General features: G+C 46.8%; 2 protein-coding genes across 3 annotated transcripts; one reads left to right on the top strand and one right to left on the bottom strand.

Moving 5' to 3' along the window:
- The first annotated feature begins 900 nt into the window (after positions 1-900).
- On the top strand, positions 901-16,484 carry DNAAF2 (dynein axonemal assembly factor 2). Of its 2 annotated transcripts, XM_062635597.1 has the most exons (4): positions 901-1,946; positions 2,463-2,606; positions 12,885-13,031; positions 15,150-16,484. In XM_062635597.1, exons 1-4 carry the CDS (start codon positions 939-941, stop codon positions 15,714-15,716), a joined length of 1,866 nt encoding a protein of 621 aa, XP_062491581.1. In that variant the 5' UTR covers positions 901-938; the 3' UTR covers positions 15,717-16,484. The 2 variants fall into 2 exon arrangements, with proteins under 2 accessions (XP_062491581.1, XP_062491580.1); XM_062635596.1 differs by having other exon boundaries at positions 901-2,606.
- A 1,594-nt stretch (positions 16,485-18,078) lies between these two features.
- On the bottom strand, positions 18,079-19,590 carry MGAT2 (alpha-1,6-mannosyl-glycoprotein 2-beta-N-acetylglucosaminyltransferase). Its single transcript, XM_062635600.1, has one exon. The coding sequence runs from the start codon at positions 19,519-19,521 to the stop codon at positions 18,205-18,207; it is 1,317 nt and encodes a 438-aa protein (XP_062491584.1). The 5' UTR covers positions 19,522-19,590; the 3' UTR covers positions 18,079-18,204.
- Between the last annotated feature and the right edge of the window lie 1,625 nt (positions 19,591-21,215).

The following is a 21,215-nucleotide window of genomic DNA, read 5'->3' on the forward strand; positions in this document are numbered from 1 at the left end:
GTATTATTTACTGATGGCAGTATATAATCTGTTTTCAGACAGTGTTATGCAGACAGGGTGAGACGTAAGGGGACCAAGGACATGGCCCTTTGAAACTTCTGCAGAAGGTCAGGAGGGGGAAACCTTGCTGAAGGAGCAATCAGGAAGGTGGGAAAGGGTCAGGGCCTGTCAGTACAAATGTCTGCATCAGCAGTTGATCTGGCTTACGACAGAGAGCAGTCTGCTGGCATGTAAAGCTGGACCTTTTTTTGAAAAACTAAGAAAAAACCTGCTCCAGCAGCTCTTGGGCATTGAGACCAGGAGAGCAGACTGGTGCTATCCCAAAGTGCCCAGACCAGGTGTGGAACAGACATGGGGTACCCTTAGTGCCAGCTGTTTTGTTTCCCTTTGGGCTGGCATTGATGTGAGTGTGGTTCTGGGGGCAGGAACAAGAGAAGACAGTGGGGACGTGCTTTGGAGTGGTCCATCAGGGTGTAGATGGAAGCCAGGTACAAGAAGTGGGAGCTGAACTGCTACAGATCTAAACCGCAGGAGCAGTTGCACTGGCATTTCTGATGCATATGTGCTGACCATTTGCCAGGAGGGGAAAGCAGTGCCAGCTCAGAGATGAGGAGAGCAAGAGTCTTGCAGAGGGATGAGGAGGCAGTGGGAGAGAGCCATCCTTGTGGAAGACAGGGGTGAGGGCTGAGAACCGACACGAAGTCACTGACACGAAAGGCTCAGCGAGGCTGGGGTGGAGGGGAATCAACTCTTGAAGAAGACCACTAGGGGAGAGCGCGCCATGTTGCTTGGCGTCTCTATAGCAACTGGCCGGCAGGGTCCGGAGGTGCCATCTTGTTTACTATCACCATAGCAACGAGCCTGTCCAGGCCGGAGACGCCATCTTGTTTAGTATCTCCACATTAACGAGAGCTGCTGGGCCGGACCGGGTCGGAGCCATGGCAGGCGCAGGGCTGCTGGAGGAACTGGAGCTCAGTGCCGAGGAGGTGGAGCGGCTCCAGCGGGCCTTCCGCGACGAGAAGTTCCGGGCGCTGTTCGCCGAGTACACGGCGGAGCTGGCCGACCCAGAGCAGCGTCGGCTGTACGAGGAGGAGGTGACGGCCCTGGAGCGGGAGCGCGGCATGGAGGTGCGCTTCATCCACCCTGAGGCGGGCTACGTGCTGCGCACCAGCCAGGCCGGCTCCCGCCGCTGCTACCTCAACGTCTGCAGCAACCCGCACGTCGGGGCGCCGCAGGCCCGAGCCGAGGACGGCGGCCACCGCTGGGCCCTTCCCTACAGTCTGGCTCCGGGTCGCGAGGAGCTGAGCCGCGGGGGCCAGCGCCGTCTGGTCTACGACGTGGTTTTCCACCCGGCGGCGCTCCGCCTGGCCGCCCGCAACGCCCGCTTCCGCCGCCTGCTCAGCGACACGGCGCTGGATGCTGTGGAGCGCCACTGCTCCGTGGAGCTCGACCGCGCCAACGCCGTCGTCCTCCGCGGCACCAAGTACAAGGGCGTCCCGCAGGTGCCCGTCATTCGCACCCCACTGCCCGGAGGCGCCCCGCCACAGCCTGACGACGGTGACTCTCCACTGCCGCACTTCCCTTTCCCGCCCGCTGCAGCCGCCGCCCCGCCGCCAGCCGCCCCCCCGCCGCCGGCACGGCCTCCTGGCCCCACCACGCCGCGCTGGAGCATCCGCCACCGCTCCTACGTGGACCTGCAACACTATCGGTATAGCCGCGACTCGGCGCCCAGCCCGGTGCCACGGGAGCTGGTAGTGACGGTGGAGCTTCCGCTGCTGCGGTCCGCCGCCCAGGCAGACCTGAACATCTGCGGCCGGGAGCTGCGCCTCGACTCGCAGCGTCCCGCCTACCGCCTTCGCCTCCGCCTCCCTTACGACGTAGACGAGAGCCGCGGGAGCGCCGCCTTTAACAAGGCCCAGCGGCAGCTCGTGATCACGTTGCCCGTGGTACCGCAGCCCGGCCCACGGGAGCCGCTAGAGCTGGGCGGGGAGCGGGTGGAGAAGGCCGAACCGAGTGCCGAGGCGGGCGGGGGGGCGGCTTCTACCCCAGGCGGCAGCGGCGGCACGGTCCAGAGCATGTGCGACGGCGGGGAGCCCGCCGATCCACCCGCCGGTGGCGACCTGTCACCACCCCGCTCCGGCGCCGCTTCTCCTGCTCTGTGCTCCAGCCCCGAGCAGGCTGTGACCTGCGGCCTTGATGAGGACGCCTCTCTGTGCCTTCCCGGGAACCCGGCCCTGCTGACCGTGAAGGGCATCCCTAACGAGATGGCTCTTCCCCGGGACTCCGGCAGCCCTGAGGCTGCCCTGTGCCCTCCCTTCCAGTGCCGGCAGGATGAGACCTCCCTTACCCTGCTCGTGCATGTGCCCTGCATCAAGCCCCAGAGCCTCAGCGAGGACGTGGGCACGAACCACTACAGCCTCCACTTCTCCAGTGAGACTGGTTCCTATGCCCTCTTCTTACAGTTTCCACCTGAAAACAAGCTGGCGTCCACTGAGACCAGCGTTAACGTGTCTGCCCACAACGCTGCCTTTGTGCTCACCAAGGCCCCTGACAGCACTGGGCTCTGGGAGAAGTTCAGCTTCGGCCTTGAAGCCTCCACTCTGCAGGTAATGGCTTCAAAATGGCAGGGTTGGCGTGTCACATTCCCCTGAGTTCCACCGCTTTGCTGCGGTATGTGACTTCTGTTGTTTGGATTTGTTTGTGAATGATGTCTTAGGAAGGCATTAGGTTATTGGTCTGAGTTCAGAAGTTGGTAGTGGCGGAAACTGCTTCCCTCAGGGAGCTGCTACCGGATGTAAGTGGAATGACCTAATTAATGCTAGTCTTGTATGAACAGTACAAAGGTCACATCACAGAGCTGACAGCACTGATTTCAACCTCCTGTGCTTTTTTTTTCTTTTTTCCTAAGGGAATTTAGGAATTGGACTCAGGGGGATTGGACTAGATGATCTTTTGAGGTCTCTTCCAATATCTAGCATACTGTTACACTGTAACTTCTGATGATGAGTGAAAATGGAGCCTGCCCTACGTCCTTAGTGTTAGCTTTTACAGCCATATAAATTGCTTATGCAGCTTATTCACATGAAGCAAGGAGATGTTTATAATACACCAGATGTACACACACATGCATACAGTGTCATGAAATGCAGATGTGTGAGAGTGGAGTGTACCTGTGGCTGTACACTCTGCGCGGGACAGAACTCCGTTTAATTCAACCAGAGTAGTACAGCAAACAGCAACAGTTGCTGTTGATTGCCATTTGCTGGTCTAGTTCTTCACCTTCTTCTTACCAGCCTGAATATGATTCTAATTTAGATGTTTTATGATTTTATGCGTTGTTGTTGGGCAGTGATGCTGCCTGTAGTGGGAGGAGGTCAATGCATCTGCTGCATGTGGCCAACTGCCTGCTGCAAACTGGCAGTGTCCCAGTAAAGGGGTGCTCAACTTGTGGTACTTTCACTGTCAAGAAGTGCTCACACAAGTTTTGTGAAGAACTACATTATTCTGTAAACTCAGAGTTTCAAGCATCTTATCACGAGCAAGGATTAAGACTGCACAAATCTTGTGTAACCTTTCAGCTGTGTGATCTGGAGTTTGTCTTTATTTTAGAGCAACAAAATCCTTTGCAGTTTGGATCACATACTGTGGGAGTGCAATTACAGAAAACTGGCAGCTTAAAGTATATACACTGGGATGGGGGCTTGGAGTATCTCAGTTGCTCCATCCCTACAATTAGAAAGTACCATGTGATACTGAAAGATATTTATCCAATTAGTGGTTATGCACCTGAATCTTCACATTTTATTTCCCATTTACCAGGCTGCATACCTTTCCTGTAGTAGCAAACCCTTTGAAGGAGGAGCTGATAATTTTTGTGTCAATGATTATGAATTTATTGAGAACCACCTATGCTGAACTGTTTACCGTGCATCTCCTCCACTTTTACCAGAGCAGGAGCCTGCAAGTCCATGCAAGTGGGGCCACGAAATAGTCAGCACTACTGTGAAATGGTGTGATCAAGTACTGGGTGCCAATGTGACATCAAATTAGCCACCATGAAAACTACTGCCTGTTTTTTGTATAGGTTAAGAAGGCATGAGGTATTTATCCACTATACGGGTGATTTATCCACCTTTTCAGATAGTCAGAATATCTTTCATCATGTGCCATGGTGCCTACCCGTGCACTTCCTTGTTGTTTTATGGTGTGCAGATTTAAATGCAGGTTTTAAGAGAAGTTGCTTTCTGTGACTCTGTGTGGGGATCTGAGAAGTCAGTTTGGGAACAGGAAATTCTGCTGCAGTATCTTTAGCCCTGTGATTGATAGACATTCCTGCACCCTTTGATCTCAGTCTAATGATTGGAAGTATTTGGTATGTGCATTTCTTATGATGAGTGGGGAACATCTTTTGATTGAAAGTTGTTAAAAGGCCATTCAGTAATGAGATTTTGGTCAATATTAACATACCAAAGATGTTAAACACATCTTTGAATGTGCTGAATTTATTATATATTGCAGAATGTTTTGGGTGGAGTAGTAGGAGGCATTAGTCATGGACCTCAAAGCCATTCATTCATGTAGCAGGCTAAAAAAGATTGATTTTTTTTCTGGCATACAGTCCTTTTGGATGCCAGGCCTGCAAATTAAAGCAGCTGAAATAATCTGAAATAATTTGTTCTGTTTGCCTTTTTTTAACTATGCTGTTTCCCAAAAGTGCCTGTGCCAGCACTGATAGCTGCATTCACTCAGAGTGAAGTGAGAAAAATTAATATTTAATTAGAACGACTATTATGTGCTGTCTTCTGACCATTAACTATTTGCTTGTGGTAGCTTCTTTTCTACTTAGGTTGATTTCTTCAATTTGTGTGCTGTCATCTTTGGTGCTTTTCTGCTTTGAGTCTCTCTTTGAATCGGAGCTAGGGTTTTTGCATGGAGGTGTGCAAGGATTTGCATCAGTCGTAGGAAGAGTGTTTTAGGAACACACAAAGTAACAGCGCCCTCTTTAATCACTTCAGGGAGCTTTTGGTGGCCTCAGCGAGCAGGAATTTTATCCTGCACCTTGTGACCATGCTGCTGTCTGCTTTTTTGTCACCACTTCTGACACAGTAGCATTGCCAGAGGGTAGTGTGTGGTGAAAGAAGAGGCCTGTGATTTTTACAGATATGAAAATCCTACTCTTCTTTCTTCTGGGAAGTTGGAGCCCAAGGGTTTCTGTGTTGTTTCATGGGTCAGATTCATTGCTGGTTTAGTTCAGAAATCCATCCAACTCGGCAACAGCTCATGCCAAAGTGGCTATTACAGTTCCCTGTTAGGCTGCTTGCACAACTATCCCCCATTAACTTGCCAAAGGGCCAGGGAAGTGTGTTAGGATTAGTGTTCTCTGCAGAAGCAGAAAGCATCTTGTTGGCAGCCTCCTTCCTGGGTTGCGCTGTAGTGCCTATTGCTTGATTTTGATTGTCTGTGTGCCTCTGCCCAGATTGACATGTATGATAATGGTGCTGGTAATTGCACAGCCCTGCCTGGCATGCTTGTGGTGTTCCTGTTATGGCACTGGCCTCTTTTCTTGTTGGAAATTGGTCTGATAGATAGTGATAGAAGAATGAATTGATCTTGTCCTTAGGACACCATTCTTGAAAGAGCATTTCAAGGAGTGGTTTTCCTTTTGTAGTCAGATACGATTGAATCCCTGTGCTGAAAGGTGATATATTTAGAGCTTGGTTTCCACAGATGCTGAGTAGTCTGCATTCCCACACTGGCAAGTGCTTATTTTCAGCAAGTCTTTATACAGTGCAACAGTTCTCCCTGGACTATGTGTCATTACAGTGGTCCTATATTTGATATGTCTTGATATTGCTTTGGTTTTACTGCTTTCCCATAGAATAGATAGTCAGCTCTCTGCTGACTCTTAGCCCTAACTTCTTAGCAGTGGTTGAAGCCATGGCTTCTCCTTCTCTTTGAATAGTTTCACTCCTTGTCTAAATGTCCAAACACTTGTTATGGTCAGCAGAAATCTTATAAAAATAAAGATTTTGCTACTTGGAACTTTGTTGACCAGGGTCACGTATTTCACTGTTATCTTGTCACTGGCCTTGTGCTCAATTGCTGTACCAGGGACCATATAGCAGTGATCTTTCTGCAAGGCTTGCCCTGTTTTTTCCAGGGGAATGGGGACTCATGATGTGAGGAAGCTGCCCAGCTTCCTCACTGCCTGAATCACACTGTTACTCCTCATTGTGGTTCATCCACTAATATTTTTTACATCTTTTGCTTCTATTTGTTTAAATCCTGGGAGCTCAGGCTAGGTAACTTCTGCATCAGAGAGTTCCCCTTCATTTTAAGACAACAGAGCCTGGCGAGTAAATGATGAAAAAGAATGGTTGAGAGTTAAAAAACCATTAATAAAATCTGTGAGCCTGCCAGGCAAGGCTTCTGAGAACAACATGTTCCAGAATGTCCTGGTTTATGCCAGAGCTAGAGTTGGGCAATTACAGAAATCATGCCTTCGTAAAGTACTGTCTTTTAATGTTTGGTCTCCTGGGGTTAAATGCTCAATTCTTAACAGAAATAAAATCCAGTTTTCTGGTGGGTGTATCTGAACTACTGAGACTTGGAGGTTCAATTATACTAACATGTGAAACACATTTGCTAGATAATGAATTCTGCCTGCAGTTTTGGGGTGATGTGTGCTTATTTTCTTGTGATTAGAAAAGCATTGGTTAAAGTAATAATTCTCTTTCATGCTGATCCACACCTTTCCTGCCCTTCTCAGTGGCCTGAAATGAGTTTGTTCAGAAGATGTGTACTCATTTTCCTGATCAGTGCTTCCCTCTTGGGATACCTCTTTCTGGGGAGAGAATTGCTGCGGCCAGTCCTTCCCTTTTGTAATAAAAGCCCATGTTCTGCTATGGAGAATATTAAAATTTGACTCACATAAACCCCAAGGGTCTCCAGAGGACAGCAGGCAGCAGTGTTTCCTCTGCTTTACCACACACTGATGTTTTTTTAACGTTTACAGTATGAAAAACATTATACTAAGCATTCCTGATTAGTTCATGGTTTGAACCAAGCATGAGTTAAGCCATTTGCAAGGATTGCTTAACAGAGATATCTGGGAGGGAATCGCACAGCCATATGAAAGCTTTGCTTAACTTCCATGTGAATGTTGATGTCTTCATGGCGAATGTTTTAGAAGGGCATGTTACTGAACGTGAAAAAAGAGGTGTGATTTTTCTGCTTGGCACAGCCACTGGTGCCTTGTGAAGGAGATCATTTTGAAGGTCTTGCTTTTTCTTTCAGAAAGCAGAGGTAAATAACAAGCCTTCCCTCCCTGTGACCTCTGCTCACTGCACACACCTACTGCCACGTGTTGTTTTCTAACCCCTGGACTTCTGTGTTCTGCTTTGGCAATAGGTGTGCTCCTGTGAGACAAATACCTGCTATGACCTGTTTATACAAAACCCCATGGGAACAGTATTATTTTTAGTTGTATTTACAGCAGAGAGATTGTCAGGCTTTGTAATTAATCCTTGTTATCTCATTGAATATATGGTATTTCATGGAATCATAGAATCCTAGAATGGCTTGGGTTGGAAGGGACTTTAAAGATCATCCAGTTCTAACCCCTGCCACAGGCAGTGACACCTTCAACTAGACCAGGTTGCTCCAAGCCCTGTCCAACCTGACCTTGAACGCTTCTAGGTGTTGGGTAGCCACAGCTTCTCTGGGCAGCCTCAGTGCCTCACTACCCTCACAGCGAAGAACTTCTTCCTAATATCTAATCTAAATCTGCCTTCTGTCAGTTTAAAGCCATTTCTCCTTGTCCTGTTACTCCATGCCCTTGTACAAAGCCCTGTCAGGCTTTCTTTTAGGCCCCTTCAGGCACTGGAAACTGCTCTAAGGTCTCCCCAGAACCTTCTCTTCCCCAGGCTGAACAAGCCCAGCTCTCTCAGCCTGTCTCCATAGCAGAGGTGCTCCAGCCCTCTGATTTGTATGTCTTGTATGTGCTGTCAGTTATTTTGCTCTCAGACAGATCCTGTCTTTCCAGCTATATCGGACATGCACTTGGCATGAGGGAGCTGAGAGGCCACGTATTCCCTGGAATAGAAATCATCTAGGTGAGGCTGCAGGTAGCAAAGCAGTGTTGCTCCTAGTGCTGGGAGCATGTGGAAAAGGCCATGGGCTAGATGTTCTCCACTGCCTGGGGCCATGCTGCAGCTGTTCTTTTGCTTGGTGATCTCAGAATTAGAGCTCTTGTGAATAAATGTATTTCTTGGTTTGAGAGTCAGCCAAGCATGACACTGAGAGAGCTGTGTTTGGAAGTATTAAACACACATTTTAAGCCTATGCCACCTTTCAAGGAGAACTCTGTACTAGAGAGCTGAATGGATACTGTGGCACACTCACAGTCCAAATAGGGGTGCTGGATCTCAGTGGGCTGGGGCCGTCCCAGTAACTGTACTGCTGCATTTAGGCTTTGACCTTATTTCCAAACTATTTTGAGTTGTGTTACATGCTTTCTTTGAAAGTCAGGGTTCCCAAGCTACTATAAAGAGTTAATAATAGTTAGGGATCACTTCTTAGAAGATGATGCTAGAAACTAGGACTGTAGTGCTTAATCCTACAACAGCTTATTTTTGATTCAGTTTATTCTGTGCTCAGTGTTTCAGGAATCTTGGCATGCTCTTTGGGAGGTCAGAGAAGGACAGAAAAGGAGAACAGAACAAATTTATTGTTTGATATTTTTCAAAGTAATCTCTTTCCCAAACTACATTAGGAAATGTAATCAGTTTGCTTCTGCTATAAAAAAACCTAATTTCTGAATAGCCTTTAATTGGTAGATGCATTATGGGAATAATGTTCTTACATGAAACAGTTATGTAAGGACACATTATTAACCTACTGATTAAGCTCATGAAAGCTTCTTTTGAGCTATTTAATCTGTATGAATACCTTATAAAAATTTTCACCCCCAGGACAGGTACTTTTATTCACCAAAACTTTGAACTTCCAATTTTCATGTCGAGCTGGTTACAATGGGACCCTAAGAAGTGAGAAGCCAGGAGATCCATAGATCCAAGTCCCTTTTCCTATTCGCATGAGATTCTCATTACAGAATACATGCAAATAATTTCAGCCTGAAATCTGTCTCACTTTTAAAACTGTTGCAGCCTGTGTGGGAAGTAACTTTGGATGGTAACTGGCTACAAGTTTAGATAAAGTAATGCAAACAAAGTCTTTGAGAAGGGCAGCTATGGGGGACTGGCTTTGTGCTGTGCCTGCCAGTGTTGCTGCTGCTCTGCGTTGTCAGTGCTGTGCGATACAGTGATGGTTTTGAGTGATGAAGTGTTCTAGAAACCAAAGTCTTTCCTGCTAACATTTATGTTAATTTGGTCTCAGTTTAGTCACAGGGAAAAATGAATGTGTACCAAACAGCAGATGACAGTATGTGCAGGGAAAACCAAATTTAATTCTGAGTTGCTAAGAAAGTACCATAAATATCAGAAAATAAACTGTTTAAACTGAAGAATTATTTTAGAGGTCGTTGAAATCATCTGCAGATGGGTGTCCTCTGCTGCTCTTTCAGGCCAGAGCAAACAGGCTTTAAAATAAATTCCTGAATCATGTTTTTCAAGGTCTGTGCTTTGATAACATCTGCAGTAATATAAATGCCTTAGCGTATACTTCCCATGAATGCAAAGTCTGAATTACAGTTGCTGGCTGACTGAACAGGCTAATGATAATCGTTATATTGACAACAAACAGCACTGCTTGGGCTTGTGTGTACAGTGCAAGGTACCATGATTTATGGCAGGTCACTGGGTAGTGCTGTGATAAAATTTTAAATACTTACTTGAAATGTAAGTGTAGTGCTCTGGGAATATGGTGTTGAGTTGGTATGAAACCTGGTAAGATTGTTTTATTAGTAATTAGCCAAAATGATAGGAACATTGTCACAAGCTGTTAACTTTTCATCCCTGTGTAAAATGCTGATCAATAGACCTTCCATTCAGTTTTTTTTTAACAGTATTTTCTGTGAAGAAAGCAAATTATTTTGGTGTTAATCAGGGAATAAACCTTCAGAAAGATTTATTTGGTTCGTGGCCTAAGTGCAAAGTCATATTTATTGCCACTCTCATAGCCAGGGTTCACTGGCAGTGCTGGTACTTCACACCCCTGACCAGGGAAGCAGTTTATATATGGAACTGTCAATCTCACATTCACTCGTAAGGGTCCTCCCAGTTTTATATATGGAACTGTCAATCTCACATTCACTTGTAAGGGCCCTCCCAGTTTTCTTCATTGTATCTCCGCTTTGGTGCATATAAACAGTCGCCTGCTATTTCAGAAATGCTTCCATGAAACTATCCCTGCGTTTCTTGGAATGCTGGGTGCTGAGCCCCTTGGCAGTGTGCTCCCTTTGCCTCTGCTGCTGTTTCTCCACGGCAATGACTTTGGAGGCAACAGCTCTACAGCATCTCACAGGAGGTGACCCTGTGGTTAAAGTTGCTTCAGGCAAAGCAATCTAAGGATGTGATTTGTGATAATCTGACATAACAGAAAACTTTTCATTACCTGTTGGCTTTTCAAGCATCTCCTCTCCTGATTCCTGTACCTGTGATTTCTTTTTATTGTTAGTCTGCTTATGGACATGAGCAAGGTCAGGCACCAACTTTAAGAGCACAAATGCACAGTAAAAGTCCTTTCACAAAAGGCTTATGCTCTCACTAGACAAAGCAAATGCAGGTTCAGAGGGAAAAAAAAGATTTTTTTCTTCCATTTTATACCAGAAGAATGGAGGCAAAGAGACTTGCTCACAGTCAGCAGTCTGGGAGAAAGCATAGAATCGAGCAAGATTGCTGAGATCCAAAACCCACAGAGGTCCATTTCTTAAAGGGGTGTTGAGATGTGGAGATCTTGTAGCAGTTATTTTGGAGGAGAAAACAGTGACAAACACTGGTTTCTTTTTTCGTCCTCACTCAAATTGAGAGTCTCCAGCTTTTAGGAAAATGTTCTTGCTGTTAAAATGAAAACGTGGAGTGTGAAGGAGTGGAGGTGTCAGTTAAAGGTGACTTCGGTTTCTTTGCTGGGTGAGGAGAGCTGTCATGCTGGAGCAGAGGATGCTTTGCTGCACTTTACTTCCAAGCAAAGGCAGGATACCGGGATGGGCTGAACCACCATCACACCCAGCAGCATGCCAGAAACCCCACAGAAGGGAAGTTGAACTATTCTCTGTGTGGTGCGTGGGCAAAGTGGTTCTTGGCAGAGGTAGAAATATATCTCCTGTGCTGGCCAAGGCCTTGCCCAAGGTCTGGTTCATGAGCCTGTGGGAATTTCAGGGCTGCACAGAGTTTTGTGTCTGTACTCCCTTGCCTTCTTTCGTTACTCTTACACCTCTTGAATGCTGCAGAGTATTTCTACAAGCCTAAAGCTTGGCAGGGTCCCTCTCTGGCAGGCAGGAAAAGATGCAACATGAGGGAGTAAGTACTTTAGGCTTTGGGTACAAAAATGCAAGAAGTAGGTATGTTACTAGAGGGTTTCCTGTCAGAGCAGCCCTGCTGTAGTTTAATCTTTCTACAGACTGTTTCAGCATCAGATGTTGGATGTTTGCCTGGATTGTAATTTTTTCTGGATAGAAAAAAAATTCAGTCCTCTGGTTTTGAAAACCCGCAATAGGTATGTTACAATTTTCTGACTTCTGATTTAAATAGTGAAAAAAATAGGATGCTGTTTTATTTTTTTGCTATACATAATTTGTTTTCAAAATGAGAGTTAAATTTTGTACACTAGATACAGTGCGGCATCTGGCTGTGCATAAGGCTACATTCACAGGGGGTGAAAACAGTGCAGAACTGCCTTCTTGCTTCGTAGTCCACAAGATGTCAGTGATAATTGAATTTAACTCTCATTGAGTTGACAAGAAGGTAGAACTGGACTGAGAAATTTAAAAGTATGACTTAAAGTAGAAGGTTTGCAACTTTCCTTTGCTATTTACAATTAAACAGTTCATTGTTAAACAGGAAAGCTAATTCACAGAACATAACAACAGTCCTCTGGGTTAGACCATTTTTATTGTGACGATATCTGTCCTTGCCTGCAGCCTACAGCAGATGATTTAGGAAGACTATGAGGACAAGGAAAGCTCTGCAGTTCTTATGAAAGAGAACCTCCAGGATATATTTTAGGACCTTTAATTACCTGCAACTGATTTAAATCTTTAAACCTGGAGCAACACGTTTCACATTGTTTGTGAACTGCATAATAACAGCCTCAAAACAGGTCCCAGACAGTTGTCTTTAACTGTGGATACTTCTCTGTTTCTTCTAACTGGTGTTTATGCTTGCCAAAATGGAGATCTGAGAAGCCTCCATGGATGGATGCGAAATGGATATAGCCATACTTGTTTCATAGCTTTTGCTTTAGAAGGCCTGATCTTGAAGTCTGAGGGTTCAAAGATTCTGCAGTGACAGTCCAAAGAGGTGTTTGCATTTTCCTAAAGTAAAGCACTGAAACAAATCCATAAAAGCCTTCCTGATGTTAAGACAGGTAAGGACAGCGGAACAGTGTTGGTGCAAACAGTTTCTCAGAGGGAGTCTAAATCTGTATATTAGTCACATACTGAAAGAGAGAAAAAACATGTTTTTTTTTAATCTTTGTAATGACACAGTTCCATACTTTAAATTGAAATGAGCTAAGCACTGGTCCTCAATTCATTTCAACCTGTTACTTCTGAATGTCTGATTTAGAATTTCTCTAATGAGACATGAGTGTGCTGTGAAATTGGTACTGTGAATCAGTATCCTGCCTTTGTCTGGAGCAAGTTTCTTGCTCCAATATTGCTGAAGTAGAGTATGAAAAGAACACAACCTGCTCTTTCTTTTCTTTAGGAAAGATGGTTTGTCAGTGAAGAAAACATTGATGGATTTCTAGGCACTGTTTCATGCCCTTCCTTTTGCTTCCAATCAGCACCAGAAAGCCAGCCATTAATTGAAGTGCTTGATGTTACGGAGGACAGAATTCAAATCAGGTTGACGGTAAGGATCTTTCCAGCAGTAGTACATATTGCTCACTCACTGATTTATGTACTTCAGCAAGATGATCTGAAGTCTGGCCAAAGCAGCTTTGCTCCTGTTTTGTCTTGATACAGCAGGGAAGACCGTAGAGTGGGGTGTATTTGCAAGTATAAAATGCCAGCTTTTAGAAGCATAGGTTCACATTTGTGCCATTTAATGTGACCAAGGGATTGAAATTTCTTGTATTTCATTTGGAAGATGGAGAACTGTGATACAGTTGCTAAAGACAGTGCTTTCTCCTTGCAGGAATACAGCATGGCATGCACACACTAGATCTCTCATTGCTATTAAAAGAAAAAAAAAAATTACTAAGTACCTAGTATCCCTCATTCAGAGGGGCCCCAGGTGCTTCCAGGTCAGAGCTGATGACAGCATGCTGCAAACAAATCATGGCAGATGTCATCAGAATAAAAGCCATAATGTTCTTAAAATGGAAATGAAGAAGTGAATAATCCACATCCTTCAAGTACCCAAGAGTTTGAGCACATGTACTGGAGCCCATGGTTAGAGCATCCCACCTGAGTGTCTGGTAATCAGAAATGAACATACCCAGAGGGACTTGGTGTCAGGAAGGAGTGGAGAAGCAGAGAATCTGGCTGCTGGGAGTGTGAAACAGAATGGCTGTACAGAGGGTACTCAGTCACAGCCACTGCTTCACTCTGCCTTGTCACACAGGTAGGGAAAACATTGAGGATTTTGTCTGAGAAGAACTGTGTTTTGTTATCTTTATTTGGTCCAACAGTTTGGTGGTTTCCTGTAGTGTAGATAACTAAATATGTTAATCATTGGTCTCAAATTCGCTACTTGTAATGTTTAAGGTCTCATTCAGGCTACCCTTCTTCCTCAATCACCCTGTCTGGGTAAAGGCTGCAAGGCAGTCTGCTTCTGAAGTCTGTCACAGGATTAAAATTATGTCCCTTTGCAATACAGGAGATGGACAGATGAAGAAAATAAAACATTAGTTTTTGTAAGGAGGTAAAACCCCCAAATCAGGTAGGATTTCTTGATAGATACTGCATCAGAAGTAAATTTAAAACTCTTCTTAAAGGTAATATGCAGGGACAATCAGATCACTACTGTGTCGATAAACTGGAGACTGCAGATACAGTTAATGTGTAGATGGCTTCTTGGAAAGCAAGTTAAGATGACAAATGTTACCTGTGGAACTGAGCTGGAGGACCAAGGAATTTACCCTAAAGATACTGGGTCCAGCTTACATTAGCTAGTGTGGACTGTACATTAAAAGTTCAAATTGTTGGAGGGCAGATGTGTTATGTTTTGGCACCTAAGAAAGGGAAGCTAAGTTACCATAAATCATCACATCTTCCTGTGGGAGAATCATCCACTGATGAGAATGACTTACCTAGTGTTTCTTTCTCTTCTTGCTAGAGTGGGGTCAGAAAGGGTTGGGTGTGTGAGAAAGTGACTCAGTCTTTGAATCCATGAATCCAGCTGCTCCTGGACAGATTCCTGGCTGATCCTGCCTGTCCATGGATGGGGACGTACAAGTTACCAACTTTTTTTTTTTTTTTTGATAAAGCAGTCAGTACCTAAAGGTGAAATTGGCTGTTCCTTAGACAGCACCAGGTCTCACAGTTCATACTCTCCTGAGGCAAACCGCAGCAATTCCTGGATTAACTTGCTTAGGCCAATTGAGAAAGACTTTCTAGTTACACCTTTTACGTGCGACGTGACAACTTCCCTAATTGCAAGGTTAGAGCCCATTTCTTGCAATGAGAGTTTAGATTCCTTGGCTGATTTTCTGGCTCCTGAGCTGTTGAAAACAGCCTGGGTGTGGTGACTGGCTAGTCTTCCCCGCTGCTAATTGCAATGGAGGCTGTGGTCACTTGGCAGCTGCCCAGCAGCATTTCCTATTGCAGAGGAAACACTTGGGAGGCAACCAACCTCCTTGCCACTTGTTCCCATGAGCGGTACAGGATCAGGAAAACCTCAGCACTGTCCTGACTTGGCTTTCTGGAAGTAGATGTTGGAGAAACAAGTGTCTTAGCCTGTCTTTACAGCAATTTTGTGTGCCCAGTCTGTTTCAACTATAAACCAATTCATTTGTTTTCTTGACAGCCGCAGGAAACAGTCCATTCTGAATGTGATGGAAAAGAAGAAATGCATAGCAGCTCAGGAGGAGAGCTTGATGAAAAGACAAATGGCGACTACCCCCAAACAAAGGCAGAAACAAACTGTACTGCCGCTGACACAGTTGAGGGAGAACGTGCTGCAGAAACTAACAAAATTTCCACATCTTTTGCTGAAACAATAGGAAAAGTAGGTTGTAGTTCACACCATTGTTTGCAGCATGAACCTTCTGACACCAGTTCAGCGATTCCTGGCGAATCTAGGAGAAAGCAACCAGATTTAGAAAGTGCTGCCATTGCAGATGAAAGGGCTGTGGCTGCAAGCTCTGAAAAACAAGCAGGCCTTCTGCGGGAGGAGCAGGCGGGAGGCGAAGGGGATGAAGTGGCTACTCCTGCAGGGTCAGCGCAGGGGGACCAGCACAGCTCGGACAGCAGAGCAGTCTCCCCGCTTCTGCGAGAAGTGAGCACGCAGGATGGGAGTGTGCAGATCATCAGGGATCACGTAACGCACTGCCCGGTCACCTTCCAGAATTCTTTGCTGTATGAATTAGACTAGTTGAATTATTTTAGGATTTCCTTCTGTTGTTCACTGCTTTACTGTGACTTCCACAGGTTGGTTTATGACTTCAGGACCAAGAGTAGAACATGGGTTCCTACTCAAACTGTTTTGTTTACATGTTGACAGGGAATACCTGTATTGTTAATAATTTGTGAAGTTAGTAGGTCTGAGTTTTCTTATGTATGGGCTGAAATAGTTTTACTTAACCAGAAGGGTGCAGTTGAAGATGAATATGAGCTTGGGGAAGAAAAATGCATCTTAATGTTTACATACCTTTCTTAGTCTCTTGCTGCATTACAGGGAGCATTTGTATATATTCTCCTTTTAACGGCTCCCTCAGGATTTGCTGTGTTTAATCCACACAGAAATGAGCAGTAGTCATAATTTTTCAAACCTTTTTGTGATAACTGCAGGATTAGATTTGCAGTGATTTGTAGCAAGGAGCTGAAATTTCTAATTACACAGAGAAGTTCTAACTAGTCTCTGAGAAATAACCAGCATTTATAGTGTATTCCATCCTAGTGTGTTACTTTAGATCCACAGCACCTACTCCAGTCTGTCAAGCTAGCAAATTCAGCTGCACAGTAAAAGCAGCCTTTTTTGTTGTACATCTGCTACAAAATATTTACAATTTGTAAAAGGCATTTTTATCCCGATTACTTTTTAAAAACAGTTCCCCAAGAGCTTCAGCATGCTGTTTGCTGATTCACCTCTCTGAAGAAAGGAACAGATCTAGTAATAAACTTTCAGTTCCCTTTCTCACTACCTCTGAAATAACTTCTGTGTTCTTTTGAGTTGTAGAGGACACAAACATGCTTTAGAAGAAAGTTCAATTTGACTTGTTTCACAGCTGCTCTGGAGTTCACCCTTACATTTCTCTGTTAGATGCGAGTGCTTGCAGTGGGGGTATATGGTATAAGCTTTACTCTCCTAAGCTTGGCAGAGACCACAGCTGCCAGAAGCCTCTGCCCTACCCTGGGCAGCAGCATGGCTCCTGCGCAGCTGAAGGAGGACAAGTGGTTTGCTGGGCTAAGCTTAGCCCGGATCAGCCCTGTCATGAGGTTCCTTTTGGGGGTCGTCGAGGGCCTGAGGCACAGCCACAGCTTTTCTGGCATCAGCCCTGACTCTCTGAAGCTATGAAAAAGGGGCAAGTGCCAAAGCTGGTACAAAATCATGGTACTTAAATTACTCTTGCAAAAAAAGAGCATCTTATCGTGGTCAAAATAAATACCTGCACACTACTTGGAGTACTTCAGGTAACTTGGCTCTCTCTCAATTGGACATATAAGGGATGTATTCACAGCCCATATAGTAGGTGATAAATGGTGGTAAAAGGAAATCGTTGCTACACATCCTTCCATTTGTAAGTGGCCATTGTAGCCAGAGTCCAAACAGCAACAACCCCATTTTCTCTAATGAAAAGAAATGCTTTTATTTCTCCCTCCCAATCTCTCAGTACAAACCCCTACCTCTGCATATTGCATGTCTGTCACCTTAGCATAGTGTTTTCTTTCTCTAAGATACTTTGTTCTACAGAAAAGGTGCTACTGTTACCAGTTGCATGTCAAAGCAGCATGTCATGAAAGCAGTTGCATCATTAGACTTAAACAGGTGAGGAAGTGTTCAGGGTTAGTGGCAGCTCAGCTCAAGCCTGTTCCTTACTGGCAGCTCTGGTTCAGACCATTCCCATTATACAACAGTTATTTTTTTACCGGTCGCTGACTGAAAGCAAACTTTCTTTTCAGCCAAACAAAAGAGGTGCCATGCTGCACAGTTGTTCCTCTATTCTGCCTCAATTAGTGAGAGTCATTAAAAAGTTAATGAAGTGAAATGCACACTGCTAGAGTGGGTGATGGCAGGCACTCAGCCCTCTGCATGAAAGAGAAAACAACCCCTCCCCCATCCCACCAATGTTCTTTCTAACACCACGAGATGACATCATCTTGTGAGAATTAAAAACTTCTCTGGTATTACAAAACAACGGAATTTTATTTCAGCAGAACTAAAAAAATCATATCTTTATCTACATTGTAGTAAAAACATTTATGTTTTTCCTTCATATATTCATCAACACGTTGCAACCAAAGCAGGACACGGGCAAAAGGGGATGGCAGGAAGTGCGAGTACTGCCAGCAGAAGAATGCTGGCTGGGTCACCATCCCCAGCTCTGCCCTGGCTGAGGGAAGATACCCATCACAGAGCACTTCACGCATCAGGGAAGATGCGCCTAAACACAAGTTTTCTCCTCCTCCCAGTAAGTGTGGCAGCGGTCATTTGTGAGTGAGGGCTGCAGCCGGCGGCAGCAGGTAACCTGTTTCCAAAATGTGGCTGTCGAACATGAAAGATTACTATTTTGGGACACCTTTTACAAGAATGTTTATTCATATTAAAGCAGAAACCAACTCATAAATGCTTTTTATACACGTGTGCCTGGAAAAGACAGTACGGAACAACTCAAAAAGAGAAAAGGCTGTGAGAACAATCCTCACTGAAGTCTGCGGTAACTTTTACAGAGTTCGTGGTCCCTAATATCTCCCCAGCCTCCATTTTTCACGTGAGGGGAAAGGGGAGCCATGGAGTACCTTTTACTGACACTCATTGTTTCAGGAAACAGGTACTGTTGGTTGCTGTTCAAGAGAGAGTCGATTTTGGCACTCTGGGTGGATGGTCTGCAGGATTTCTTGTGGTGCATGCCACAATCCCCCGTGTGAAAAATCCTGGGGATCTCAGGAACCAGCACTTTCCAGAACTTTGGAAGACAAGAGACAGTCAAGTGCTGCAGAGTCCAGTCCCAGTTGTAGTCATCGTAGGTGCAGAAGGCATCTGTGCACTCGATGAGCTTCTGGTAGGTGTCTCTGCTGAAGGCCATGCCCATGTTGTGCTCGGTGGACTTCCATGTCTTCATCTCCACTTTGTCGGCTCGGCCGGCGAAGCCACCGCGGATAGGGCTGTAGGTGCCCAGGGAGACGATCTGGCACTCTGGGCACTCCCGCTCGCGCAGGGCCCAGAGCTTTTTGAGGACGTGGTAAAAATCGGGTGCTAGATAGTGGTCCTCTTCCAGGAAGAGGACTGGCCCAGTGTGCTCCCGCAGCGCCCGTACCCGCTCCCAGACGAAGTGCAGCTTCCACCACCAGTGGTGCTTGGTCTGGGAGAAGCGAGCTTCGCGGTAGTGCCCGAAGGAGTCAGGGTACTCGGCGTTGATGCAGCCCAGGCGCAGGGCTGCCGCCTTGCCCACGTCACGGGGGCAGTCGCGGGGGTCGTGGCCAGGGAACTCGCGGGGGTAGAGCTGGATGCTGAAGGGGAAGAATATCTGCAGGACAGGGCAGAAGTCCACGCGTGCCGCCAGCCGGTTCAGCTCTTCAGCCCACAGGTCGTGGCTCAGCACCAGCAGCACGTTCTCCACGCCCGCCGCCCGCCGCAGCGACTCCAGCAACAACCGCAGGTGCTCGGCTCGATCGTGCACCTGCACCACCAGCACCACGTCCGCCGCGGCGGCCCGCGCCGGGAAGCGCCCGGCGTTCCGCACCGGCTGGTCGAAGTTCAGCCGGTAAACGAGCGAGCGGTAACTCAGCGTCCCGTTCTCGGTGAGCAGCGGCAGTGCCAGCGATGCAGCCGAGACGTTAGCGGCGGGGCGGCGCGGCGGCGGCTCGCTGACCCGCGGCGGCTCCCCGGTGGTACCGGTACCGCCCCGCTGCTGCTGCCGCCTCCGCCCGCCGCCGGCGGTCCCCCACAGCGCCAGCGCGCACACCGTCAGCGCCAGCGCCAGCAGCAACACCTTGCGCTTGTAGATCCGCAGCCGCATCCTTCCCGGCGGCGGCGGCCGCCGCTCCCCGCCGCCCTCCCGCCGCCGCCGCCGCCGCCGCCGCCGCCGCTCCCGCAGGCAGCGCGCGCGCGCTGCCGCCACCCCACGCGCACACGTCGCCGCACGCCATAGGCCGCCGGCGTCGCCGCAGCTGCCGCTCTATTGGCCGCCAGCGCCGTCACTCGCGGCCGCTTCCGCCGGCGGGGGCCGCGCAGCTGCTGCCCGCCATGAGCGCGACCGGCGGGGCTGCGCTGTGATTGGCCAGCCGTAATTGGGGGTCAGTAATTAGGCAAAGCGTGTGGTGGCTGGAGGGCTGGGGGAACGGAGTCGGGGCTGTGGGAAGAAAATCCCCTTGTGTTTGCAGGAATGCGATCAAATAACTCTGGAATTGCAAGGGCAGGACAGGAAAATCCTGGATTTGCAAGAATAACGTAAGATAAAATAATTCCTGCTTTGCAAGGAAAATACGCAAGAAAATCGTTCTAGAAGCGCAAGAATAAGATGAGAAATGATTCCAGGATTGCACGAATAAGCGAAAGTCGCCTTAGAGTTGAATAATAAAGTAAGATCATTCTAGAATGGTGAGGATGAGACAAATTAAGTGTACAATTACAAGAACAGATATATTCCTGCTTTGCAAGAATAATACATGGGACGGAAATCTAGAATTGCAAGAACACCACACAATAATGCTACAGTTACAAGAATAACACATAATCATCCTGGAACTGCCAGAATGTATTGAGGACAACCAGTCTAGAATTTGAAAAACAATCTATAAGACAACAGTAATTCTAAAATTACAAGGACATCTGTACTAAAACAATTCCACAACTCCAAACAATGGCAAGACTTACTCCTGCCATTCTGTACGTTGTACCCTGGTCCCTCTCCTCCACAGGCACAGGCCAGTTCTGAAGGTTGGTGACCATTTCACACCACATGTCCCAGCGCGGGTGCTCCCTGAGGGTCACATACTTCCTTGCAGCACCAAACAGCTGTTGTCAGGAAGCTGCTGCCGCCTCCTCCTGTGCCCAGTGGCACCAAAACCTGCCCGTGTGGTGGTTGCTTATTTCTCAGTCTGGTTGAACATCAGCGCTTCTGTAATTTTAGGTATTTCTTGCCCCAAGAAGGCAGCCACCTCCTGCTCCTCAGGGCTGGATTTAACGTCTTGTACAGTTGTGGGTAAAACTCCAGCAACCGGAACACTGTCCCACTGGGATAACAGTTTCCCTATCACACAGGCAGCATATGGATAAACACATTTAACATCACAAAGCACTTGGATAATGCAGAGTGGCAGCAGAACTGCAAAAGCAGACCAATTAAAGAACGATTCAAGGTTTTAATTGCGTTTAAAAGCATCTCACATTAGACTGCGTCCTATGTGAGAGCTACCACTTGCTTCAGTCTGATGAGACTACGCTCTGCAGTACTCAACACTGACATGTCCAAGGCAAAAAACAAACTTCATGGGCATAAGAGAAGGGCCTGGAGCAACGCTCCTGTTTAGCACACATTTTTAATGATGGTTTCACAGCTTGATCTTTGCTGACCACAGGTGAGCTCTGCGTAACTCGCCAAGTTTCTCCTCCTGACCCAGCACAACTGGTGGTTTTCAAGTAAGACATTGAGAGCTCCTTGAAAGAGAGGGACTGGGCTCTGCATCAAAGCTGGTTTGATTCCGTCAGGTC

The sequence above is a fragment of the Pezoporus occidentalis genome, unplaced genomic scaffold, assembly GCF_034315485.1.
Source record: "Pezoporus occidentalis ecotype Australia unplaced genomic scaffold, CSIRO_AGI_Poc_V1 ctg46, whole genome shotgun sequence".
Taxonomy (NCBI): domain Eukaryota; kingdom Metazoa; phylum Chordata; class Aves; order Psittaciformes; family Psittacidae; genus Pezoporus; species Pezoporus occidentalis.